Source organism: Mobula birostris, chromosome 13 (assembly GCF_030028105.1).
Source record: "Mobula birostris isolate sMobBir1 chromosome 13, sMobBir1.hap1, whole genome shotgun sequence".
Classification (NCBI taxonomy): domain Eukaryota; kingdom Metazoa; phylum Chordata; class Chondrichthyes; order Myliobatiformes; family Myliobatidae; genus Mobula; species Mobula birostris.
The window spans coordinates 22,540,700-22,552,620 of record NC_092382.1 but is presented as its reverse complement, the minus strand read 5'-3'; the positions used below and the strand labels follow the sequence as shown (position 1 = coordinate 22,552,620).

Here is an 11,921-nt window from a genome sequence, read left to right as displayed (position 1 = left end):
TGCTTAAGGAAGTAGCCCAAGAAATAGTGGATGCATTAGTGATAATTTTTCAAAACTCGTTAGATTCTGGACTAGTTCCTGAGGATTGGAGGGTGGCTAATGTAACCCCACGTTTTATAAAAGGAGGGAGAGAGAAACCGGGGAATTATAGACCGGTTAGCCTAACGTCGGTGGTGGGAAAACTGCTGGAGTCAGTTATCAAGGATAACAGCACATTTGGAAAGCGGTGAAATGATCGGACAAAGTCAGCATGGATTTGTGAAAGGAAAATCATGTCTGACGAATCTCATTGAATTTTTTGAGGATGTAACTAGTAGAGTGGATAGGGGAGAACCAGTGGATGTGGTATATTTGGATTTTCAAAAGGCTTTTGACAAGGTCCCACACAGGAGATTAGTGTGCAAACTTAAAGCACACGGTATTGGGGGTAAGGTATTGATGTGGGTGGAGAATTGGTTAGCAGACAGGAAGCAAAGAGTGGGAATAAACGGGACCTTTTCAGAATGGCAGGCGGTGACCAGTGGGGTACCGCAAGGCTCAGTGCTGGGACCCCAGTTGTTTACAATATATATTAATGACTTGGATGAGGGAATTAAATGCAGCATCTCCAAGTTTGCGGATGACACGAAGCTGGGTGGCAGTGTTAGCTGTGAGGAGGATGCTAAGGGGATGCAGGGTGACTTGGATAGGTTGGGTGAGTGGGCAAATTCATGGCAGATGCAATTTAATGTGGATAAATGTGAAGTTATCCACTTTGGTGGCAAAAATAGGAAAACAGATTATTATCTGAATGGTGGCCGATTAGGAAAAGGGGAGGTGCAACGGGACCTGGGTGTCATTATACACCAGTCATTGAAAGTGGGCATGCAGGTACAGCAGGCGGTGAAAAAGGCGAATGGTATGCTGGCATTTATAGCGAGAGGATTCGAGTACGGGAGCAGGGAGGTACTACTGCAGTTGTACAAGGCCTTGGTGAGACCACACCTGGAGTATTGTGTGCAGTTTTGGTCCCCTAATCTGAGGAAAGACATCCTTGCCATAGAGGGAGTACAAAGAAGGTTCACCAGATTGATTCCTGGGATGGCAGGACTTTCATATGAAGAAAGACTGGATGAACTGGGCTTGTACTCGTTGGAATTTAGAAGATTGAGGGGGGATCTGATTGAAACGTATAAAATCCTAAAGGGATTGGACAGGCTGGATGCAGGAAGATTGTTCCCGATGTTGGGGAAGTCCAGAACGAGGGGCCACAGTTTGAGGATAGAGGGGAAGCCTTTTAGGACCGAGATTAGGAAAAACTTCTTCACACAGAGAGTGGTGAATCTGTGGAATTCTCTGCCACAGGAAACAGTTGAGGCCAGTTCATTGGATATATTTAAGAGGGAGTTAGATATGGCCCTTGTGGCTACGGGGGTTAGGGGGTATGGAGGGAAGGCTGGGGCGGGGTTCTGAGTTGGATGATCAGCCATGATCATAATAAATGGCGATGCAGGCTCGAAGGGCCGAATGGCCTACTCCTGCACCTATTTTCTATGTTTCTCTAGATTTCTCGAATCTGCAGGTCCTCTTGTTTCCCAGATACTTTTGTTTCTTGAAAGACCAAGCCAAGAACAAGCTGGTAGTGGGGTTGTGTGGCTCTGTTGGTAAAATATTAAATAAAATCATTGGAAAGAGGTGGCATAGGGTTGGAAGGTGTAGAATTAAGGAACAGCAAATGTAAAAAACAAAAAAATCCCTGATGGGAATTGTAGAGACCTCCAAACTGAAGTAAGTATGTAGTCCACAAATGACAATGGGAGATAGAAAATGCATCCCAAAAGGGCAATGCAGAGGAGATGTACAAGGATGTTGCCTGGATTGGGGAGCATGCCTTATGAGAGTTGGTTGAGTGAACTCGGCCTTTTCTCTTTGGAGTGACGGAGGATGAGAGGTGACCTGATAGAGGTGTATAAGAAGAGGAGAGGCATTGGTTGTGTGGACAGACAGGTTTTTTCCCCAGGGCTGAAATGGCTAACACAAGAGGGCACTGTTTTAGGGTGCATGGGTGTAGGTACAGAGGAGATATAAAGGGTAAATTTTTTATGCAGTGAGTAGTGAGTGCGTGGAATGGGCTGCCAGAGACAGTGTTGAGGTGGAAACGATGGGGTCTTTTAAGAGTCTCCTGGATAGGTACATGGAGCTTAGAAAAATAGAGGAGTTTGGGTAAGCCTAGGTAGTTCTAGGGTAAGGAAATGTTTGGCACAGCTTTGTGGACCAAGGGGCCTGTTCTGTGTTGTAGGTTTTCTGTATCTCTAAGGTGCTGCATGTGAGGTTGCTTAACAAGATCACAGCGCATGGAATTACAGGAAAGGTGCTTGTATGGGTCGAAGCTTGGCTGACTGACCAGGGAGAAAGAGTCAGAATAATGTGGCAATTCTGTTTTGCTGTCACTAACTAATGGTGTTCCATGGGGGTCAGTATTGAGACTGCATCTTTTCATGTTAAATCTGAATGATATGGATGACGGAATTGATACCTTGGTGACGAACTTTGCAGTTGATACAAAGATAGGTACAGGGCAGGTAGTTTAGAGCAAAGTGGGAGTCTGCAGATGGACTTCGATAGGTTTGGATAACAGGCAACTAAGTAGTAGATGAAATACAGTGTATGCAAATATATGCTCACGTACAATTGGTAGGAGGAATAAGGGCGTTGGAAAAAAAAATAAATGGGAGAAAATTCAAAAATCTGAGGTGCATAGGTACTTGGGAGTCCTTGAGCAGGAGTCCGGAAAGGTTTGCTTGCAGATTGAGTTGATAAAAGATGAAAACGGTAATGTTAACATATAAGAGCAAGGATGTGACACTGTAGCTTTATAACACATCGGTCAGTTCGCTGTTGGTGTATTGTGAGCAGTTTCCGACCTCCTGTCTGAGAAAAAGATGTGCTCGTATTGGAGCGGGTCTGGAGAAGGTTCATGAAGGTTCTAGGAATGAAAGGGTTAACTTAGGATCGTTAGACGGCTTTGACCCTGTACTCACTGGTCCAGAAGAAAGAGAGGGGATCTCATTGAAACCTATCAAATATTGAAAGGCCTGGACAGAGTGGCTATGAAGAAGATGCACCCTACGCTGTGTGAGTCTGGGACCAGAGGCCACGGCCTCAATGTATAGAGCATCCACTGAGAGCAGAGATGAGGAGGAATTTCTGTAGTCAGGGAGTGGTAAATCTTTGGAATTCATTGCCACAGATGGAGCAGAGGCCAAGTCAGTGAGTGTATTTTAAATGGATGTTGAAAGATTATGGGGAGAAGGCAGGAGAATGGGGTTGAGAGAGATAATCAATTGGACACGAAGGAATGGTGGAACAGACTCGATTGGCTGAGCAGCCTCTGTCTCACATCTCATGGCTCATGGACTGAAGAGGCTAGTGCGGTTGCATTAGGGTTAAGGTATCGTGAGGGTATCCACGCCTGGATTATTTCCTATTGATGCTGCCTGGCCTGCTGCGTTCCACCAGAATTTTCTGTGTGTCGCTTGAATTTCCAGCATCTGCAGATTTTCTCGTGTTTACACCCTGGATTATTGTATTCAGTTTTGGTGGTTCTGCTGTAGGAGAGAGGACGTCAAGCTGGAATGAGTGCAGGAGAGATTTACGAGAATGGTGCCGGTACTCGAGGGACTGAGTTCTGGAGAGAGGCTGGGCAGGTTGGGACTTCACACTTTGAAGTGCAGGAGATTGAGGCTGACATGATGCAAGTGTTCCAAACCCTGAGTGTCCAGAACTGGGGAACGTGCGCAGTCCTTTTCCCCACTTTTGTGGAACCAACAACCAGACGGCACTGGTTCAAGGTGAGAGAGGATTGATTTAATAGGGATGCCAGGGGAAAATTATTAATCCGCTCTCCCTTCCGGTTCATCGTTTAACTAACTCGATGAGTCCACTCTCAGGTTAAAGGAGCAACACCTCATATTACATCCGGGTAGTCTACAACCCGATGGCATGAACATCGATATCTTTAACTTCTACCTCTTCCTTTTCCTTTCATCAACACACACACCCGTCTCCTCCATTCTATCTCCCCACTTCTCTCTTCTCCACTGTGGACCGTCTCCCTCTGGTTCCTCTTTTACTTCCTCTTTTCCCCATGGTCCGCTCTCCTATCCTATCAAATTCCTTCTTTTCAGTCCTTTGCATTTTCCACCTCCCACCTCTCAGCGTCTCACTTCATCTCCCACCTCCCCCACCCACTCACCTTCACTCTTACCTGGCTTCACCTACCATCTACCAGCTTGGACTCTTCCACTCCCCGCATCATCTTGTTCCAGCTTCTCCCCACTTCCAGTCCTGATGAAGGGTCTCGGCAGGAAATCTCTGTTTTGCTTTATCCCCCTCTATAGAAGCTACCTGACCTCCTGACTTCCTCCAACATCTTGTGTTTCTTACTCTGCATCTCCAACACCTGCAGAATCTCATCGGGACAGAGTGCAGAATGCAGAGAGTACATTGGGTCTCACTAATGTCGAGGAGGACACACGTGGAAAACTGGAAACAGTAGATGACCCCTGTTTGGGACCCTGTCTAGTGGTGAGGAGAGTGGTTTGGGGCAGGTCTAGAACTTCATCCACTTGCAGAGTTGGCTTCCAGCCCCCTACACCCCTCCTTATTGCTGTAAACCTCTCTCTTTTCTGGACAGCACTTCCACTTGGTGGTGATTTGCCACAATAACAGGAGCCCCTGATTTGTGGACTCTGTTGTCACCGGGTGGTGCTCTGCCGCAGTAACGCTGAGAGACAGAAATGTGACGCTGCAGACTGCTGAAATGTTTATTCAAGATTCAAGGTTGTTTAATTCCATTTCCAACAGACAAGTGTAAATGAGATCGAAATAGTTATTACTCCGGCTCCAAAGCAACACAAAAACACAATGGTAAAAACATATATCCACAGCTTATGTACTGTGCACGGATTGATCATATGATACTCTATGAAGATGCTTCATAAATACCCTATCGTTTGTGAATATGTTCTAAATTTCAGGGCCAAATCATCTCACCTCTGCTGGTAAATCATCCCATGTAATACACTGGTAAAACTGCACTGCTGGCTCCATAGCTACTCTAAGATTTCTTTCTGCTTGGGGATTAAAACTGTGCATAGAATTCCAGATGTGGCCTCACTAACACCCTGTGCAATAGTAGCTACACAGGCCCGTTACATAATCTCCACTCCCTGTGCGGTGAAGGCCAAAATACAATCTGCCTTTTGAATTACTTGATGCAGAACCAGAACGTCGTCATTAGATTTCCTTCCTTTGCTTCTGTGTTATCAGCAGATTTGGACATTTCCCATCTCGTTCCCTCCTCCAGGCAATTAAGCAGTGAATATGTTTACTGAACATACAAACATGTACCAGAGCCTGTCTGCAGGGTTAGTACTTTGCTCTGGGTGTAAGATGTGGGAATTCCGGGAATCTTCCCGTCTCCCAGACGGCCATATCGGCGCCCGGTGTGCTGAGATGCAGCTGATGAGAGAACGTGTTAGGGATCTGGAACTGCGGCTTGATGATCTACAGCTTATAATGGAACGTGAGCAGGAGATCGATAAGTGGGTGACTGTCAGGGAAGGGATGGGAAGAGCTCAGATAGCAGAGAGCACCCCTGTGGCCATCCCCCTCAGTAATTGTTATCTCGTTTTAGATGCTGTTGAGGGGGATGACCTGACAGAGGACGACCACGGCGATGCGGTCTCTAGCATTGGGTCTGGTTCCGTGGAGCAGAAGGGAAAAAGGAAGATGATCTCTGTTTTAAGTCATCATAACCTGAATCCCAACTTTGGCTATCATGGGTATCAGAATCATGCTGCACAGAACCGTCTGCATTGGCAGACTTTTTAGCTGTACTTCGAGTTACTGTGCAGGAAGGATAAATGTTAAAATCCATCTGTGGGTCGTCAGTGGTTGGCTTAGTTGTCAACTGAACTGCAGGAACAACCTTACCATCTGCCAGGTCATTCCCTATCAGCAAAGTAACATCTTCCACCGGTAAACTGGAGCATAATCCGATCTTAACAGGTCCTGAAACCAACCCTGACTGTAAAGTTACCTTGTGCAATGGAAAAGATACAATGCTGCCCCCAATGCCTTTAATAAGATTTACCTCACCAATGTCAGTCTCATCACCAAACTTTAGAATACTGTCTAATATAAGTGACTGAGAAGCCCTAGTATCTCAAAGAATTTTCACTGGTACCGGGGTTGACCCTTCCATTACTAATATAAACCCATCTGACATAAAATGATCGAATCCCTTCTTAACTCATTCAGACCTCTCAGTCCTTAACTGAGCCTCAACAGAATGTTCAGAACCCTGTGGGTTTATAGGTGCTTCAACATACTGATCACAGGCATGTGGGACTGCCTCCTTTTCCTTTTTCTTCTTCAGGACAGGACAATTAGCCATCATATGACCAGCTTTCTTACAATAGTAACAAGAAAGACCAGAATATTTCTCCTTCAACTGCTTCCCTTCATCCTCACTCTTGTCACTAAACCCAACTTCAATTTCTGGTTTACCCTGGTTATCCCTGCTACTCCTTTGGAAGCTCTTATTCTGGGTAAACTTAACCTTATGAGTTAAAGCAAACACATCTGCTAATCTAGCAGACTCCTGCAAAGTGGCAGCATCCTTTTCATTTAAATACGTCTTTATGTCATCAGGGATGCACCTCCTGAATTCTTCAGTTAAAACCAAATCTTTCAAGCTGTTAAAATCATCATTAACATTTTTATATGTGCACCAGCGGTCAAAACACACAAACTTCTCATAAGCAAATCCATATAAGTCTGGTTCACAGATTTCCTCAAATTTCTAAACTTTTGCCTGTGTGCTTCTGGGACCAACTCATAAGCACTGAGCACAGCCTGTTACACTATGTCATAATCAGCTGCTTCAACAACAGTCAAAGCAGGATAGGCTCGCTGAGCCTTCCCCTTAATTACACTTTGTAAGAGAATGGGCCAACCCTCTTTTTGCCACTTTAAACTCAGAGCAACCTTCTCAAAATGCTGAAAGTATTTATCAACCTCTGCCTCATCAAATGGAGGTAGCAATTTAACTTTCCGACTGGCCTCAAACTTATCCCCAGAGTCTAACGCGAGACCCTTTTGCTGCAATCTCTCTATCTTTTCCAGCTCGAACAGCCTCTGTCTTTCTGCTTCTTCCCTGTTTTTCTGCCTCTTCTCTCTGTTTTACTGCCTCTCTAGCCTCAACCTGCCTCTGCCGTTCCACAGCCTCCATCTTTAATTTTTCTAACTTGTACGGGAGCCCAAGCTCACTAGGTTTACTTTCAGGAAACACCTCCAACTCCTCCACTTTAAACACACCCTCATATACATAATGTTCAGCTATTATCCTCTGCATCTGTAACCTCCCAATTGTCGATTTCACCTTCACAAGTTTTAACCTTTCAGCAATACTCAAAACGCAATCCTTCTGGTGTCCTTTAGTGCCTCAGAGGTTGGCGCTTCCAGACATCTATCAACATCCATTGCTTCTGCCACACAAATAAATCAAAAGGGATTTCACCAATGAAGTTGGTTAGTAATCTATACACCCCCAAATCTGTTCATATCCAGGATGCAGGCCCCAATTTTTTTAATGAACCATAACGCTCTAGAAACGAACCAGCAGCAATAAACTACACCTGGAGTCTGGTTTTGATGTTAAATCCACTATCTTTATTAGCATCTACTAACAATATAGTATTTTAAGCAAGATAAACAGAAGTTAACAGTGTTATGCGTACGTGTGTGTAAATATAACTCCCAAACTATTGAACTCGGGGGAAACAAAGCTTGGAGTCTTGAGATGGTGAACTATGAAAGTTCAGTTCAACCACAGAGCAGTTGAGGAGAGAGAGATATTTGTAATCCAGGGTAAATGTCGAGAGAAGGCAATAACGTGAATTCAAGTTTCCATGGTGGTAAAACGAGAGAACAGTCGCTGCAGGTTTTATCCGTCATCGTTCCAAATCCATTTACGAATTATCACAGGAAGTGACTTGTCACAAGGGGTATCGTCTTCAAGTGAATTACCACACCACACCCAGGCAAGTGTTAACACATAGGTGGTCTTCATAGGATACCCCAAATCCGATCCACTCCTATGGATCAAATGAGGTGACAACCACACATTTGATGTTCGCTGAATCGATAATTAACCCACCCTTGTGGGCAGAGGAAAGTTCTAAACAGTGACCCTTGGCCACCAGTTCCCTTGTTTCGAACCTTCCATTTTTCCTCCTTCATCTCCATCTGACTCTGAGTATCTGTGTCCTCGGTTAAAACAAGCAGCGAGCGATGTAAACAAGCTGCAAGTCAGACTGATTTCCATTCTTAATCTCTCTCTCTCTCTTAAAATGACAGTCCACAGAAAATGAAACCTAGGGATTCATAACAATGGCCCAGTGTGAACTGACTGGTGTGCCAGTAGGTGGGATGACTGAGTGAATCTCTTCCCACAGTCTGAGCAGGTGAACGGCCTCTCCCCAGTGTGAACTCGCTGATGACTCTGTAGGTTGGATGAGTGAGTGAATCTCTTCCCACATTCTGAGCAGGTGAACGGCCTCTCCCCAGTGCGAACTGACTGGTGTGCCAGTAGGTGGGATGACCGGGTGAATCTCTTACCACATTCTGTTCAGGTGAATGGCTTCTCCCCAGTGTGAACTCGCTGGTGTTTCTGCAGGGTGGACGAATCAGTGAACCTCTTCCCACAGACTGAGCAGTTGAACGGCTTCTCCCCAGTGTGAACTCGCTGATGTCTCTGTAGGTCGGATGACTGAGTGAATCTCTTCCCACATTCTGAGCAGGTGAACGGCCTCTCCCCAGTGTGAACTCGCTGGTGTTTCTGTAGGGTGGACAAATTAGTGAATCTCTTCCCACAGACTGAGCAGGAGAATGGCCTCTCCCGCGTGTGAGCTGACTGGTGTGCCAGCAGTCCGGATGACCTAGTGAATCTCTTCCCACATTCTGAGCAGGTGAACGGCTTCTCCCCAGTGTGAACTCGCTGATGACTGTGTAGGTTGGATGAGTAAGTGAATCTCTTCCCACATTCGGAGCAGGTGAACGGCTTCTCCCCAGTGTGAACTCGCTGGTGACTCTGTAGGTGGGATGAATCAGTGAATCTCTTCCCACATTCGGAGCAGGTGAACGGCTTCTCCCCAGTGTGAATTCGCTGATGACTCTGCAGATCGGATGACTGAGTGAATCTCTTCCCACAGACTGAGCAGGTGAACGGCTTCTCCCCAGTGTGAACTCGCTGATGTCTCTGTAGATCGGATGACCGAGTGAATCTCTTCCCACATTCTGAGCAGGTGAATGGCTTCTCCCCAGTGTGAACTTGCTGATGTCTCTGTAGGGTGGACGAATCAGTGAATCTCTTCCCACATTCTGAGCAGGCGAACGGCTTCTCCCCCGTGTGAACTCGCTGATGACTCTGTAGGCAGGATGACCAAGTGAATCTCTTCCCACATTCTGAGCAGGTGAACGGCCTCTGCCCCGTGTGAACTGACTGGTGTGCCAGTAGTCTGTATGACCTAGTGAATCTCTTCCCACATTCTAAGCAGGGGAACGGCTTCTCCCCAGTGTGAACTTGCTGATGTCTCTGTAGGGTGAATGACTGAGTGAATCCCTTCCCACAGACTGAGCAGGTGAACGGCTTCTCCCCAGTGTGAACTCGCTGGTGACTCTGTAGGTGGGATGAATCAGTGAATCTCATGCCACATTCTGAGCAGGTGAACGGCTTCTCCCCAGAGTGAATTCGCTGGTGTTTCTGTAGGGTGGATGAATCAGTGAATCTCTTCCCACAGAATGAGCAGGTGAACGGCTTCTCCCCAGTGTGAACTCGCTGATGTCTCTGTAGGTCGGATGACTGAGTGAATCTCTTCCCACATTCTGAGCAGGTGAATGGCTTCTCCCCAGTGTGAATTCGCTGATGTCTCTGTAGGATGGATGAATCAGTGTATCTCTTCCCACAGACTGAGCAGGTGAATGGCTTCTCCCCAGTTTGAACTCGCTGGTGAGCCATTAGGTTAGATGACTGAGTGAATCCTTTTTCCTTTCCCAGAAATTCAGCAGATGACCAGCCTCTACCCAATGTGAACTGACTGGTGTGTCCGCAGGTGGGAAGACCGACTGAATCCTTTCTCACACACAGAACAGATGAATGGCCTTGCCCAGTGTGAACTTGCTGATATACCTTCAATTGAGATAACCGAGTGAATCCATTCCCACTATCTGAGCAGGTGAACGGCCTTTCCCTTGGAAAGTTATGGGCATGTCAGTCGGTCAGAAGACTGAGAGAATACCTTCCCACAGTCTGAACAGGAACGATGGTCGATCCCTTGCTCCAGTTCTTAAATATCTTGACAGGGACAGCAAAACTGGCGTGCCGTGTTTGAGATTGCTGGAGGCAAATTCCTTCTCGTTTTTAACCTGTAAAAAGATTTACAAAATCCATCAATTGGTGTAGGACAACATTTCAGATGAGATTACTTGAGTTGCCAAGGTTTGATCTGATATCACACTGTTACAGTGAGGTTCAACCCAAGTTGGACAGAGAAATCATCTTCTGCATGGGCACAGTGCTGGTATCTGGAGTGACCATCAAATTCTCTGATGCTCTTCCTGTCTCTATAAGAATGGGGCATTTCTGCCATCTCCAATCTGTGACCTGGCTCAGTTTGACTCTCTCCATTGGTATTATTCCCTGTTCCTGCTGAGCCCCATGGATGCCTGGCCCCACAGTAACTGAAACACCCTCTCACAAATAGTCTTTCTTGACATGCATCTGGGATTTTCTTTTATGTATTATTAACTTAAAGTGCCACAGTTTTAACGCCATATAAAAAATTCCTGCTGAGATGAATGGTTGGTCCACACAGCTGTTAAAAGGACTTGGAGTGAATTTTTGTATTATTTCAGGTTCTTGTCACAGTCACAGAAAATTACAACACAGAAACAGGCCCTTTGGGCCATCTGGTTTGTGCTGAACTATTTAAACTGCCCACTTCCATACCCCTACCATCCATGTACCTATGCAAACCTCTTAAATGTTGAAATTGAGCTCGCATGCACCACTTGTGCTGGCTGCTCATTCCACACCCGGATGACCGTCTGTGTGAAGAAGTTTCCCCTCATGTGCGCCTAATATCTCACCTTTCACCCTTAACCCATGGCCTCTGGTTGTAGTACCGCCCAATCTCAGTAGAGAAAGCCAGCTTGCATTTACCCTATCTATACCCCTCTATCACAATCAAATCTCCCCTCGGTCTTCTACATTCTAAGGAATAAAGTCTTGACCTGCTCAATCTTTCCTTATAACCCAAGTCCTCCAGACCTGGCAAAATCCTTGTGAATCTTCTCTGAACTCTTTCAACCTCTTTTACATCTTCCTGTAGGTTGGTGACCAAAACCGCACACAATACTCCAAATTAGGCCTCACCAATGTCTTGTACAAAGTCAACAGAACATCCATCTATTGTTGTCAGTACTTTGGTTCAAAAAGGCCAACGTGCCAAAATCTTTCTTTCCATCCCTATCTAACTGTGACACCACTTTCAGTGAAATACAGACCTGTATTCTCAGATGCCTTTCTTCTACAGCAATCCTCAGTGCCCTAACATTCACTGTGTAAGACCTAGGTCCAACCAAAATGCAACACCTCACACTTGTCTCCATTAAATTCCATTTTGCATTTCTTATCCCATTATTCCAGCTGATCCAGATTGCACTGCAAGCCATGATAGTCTTCCTTGCTGTTCACGACACCACTAATCTTGGTGTGATCCACAAATTTGCTGATCCAGTTAACCACACTATCAACCAGATTACTGATATAGATGACACACAATAACAGATACAGCACTGATCCCTGTGGCAAACCA

At 45.8% G+C, this 11,921-nt stretch overlaps 1 protein-coding gene across 1 annotated transcript in view; it reads right to left on the bottom strand.

Moving 5' to 3' along the window:
- Window positions 1-7,693: 7,693 nt before the first annotated feature.
- Window positions 7,694-11,921, bottom strand: part of LOC140208507 (uncharacterized) — a 108,995-nt gene continuing 104,767 nt past the window's right edge. Inside the window, 2 exon segments of the mRNA XM_072277231.1 lie at window positions 7,694-9,527; window positions 9,780-9,976. Of these exon segments, the coding sequence (XP_072133332.1) occupies window positions 8,429-9,527; window positions 9,780-9,976 (1,296 nt within the window). The 3' untranslated portion in view covers window positions 7,694-8,428.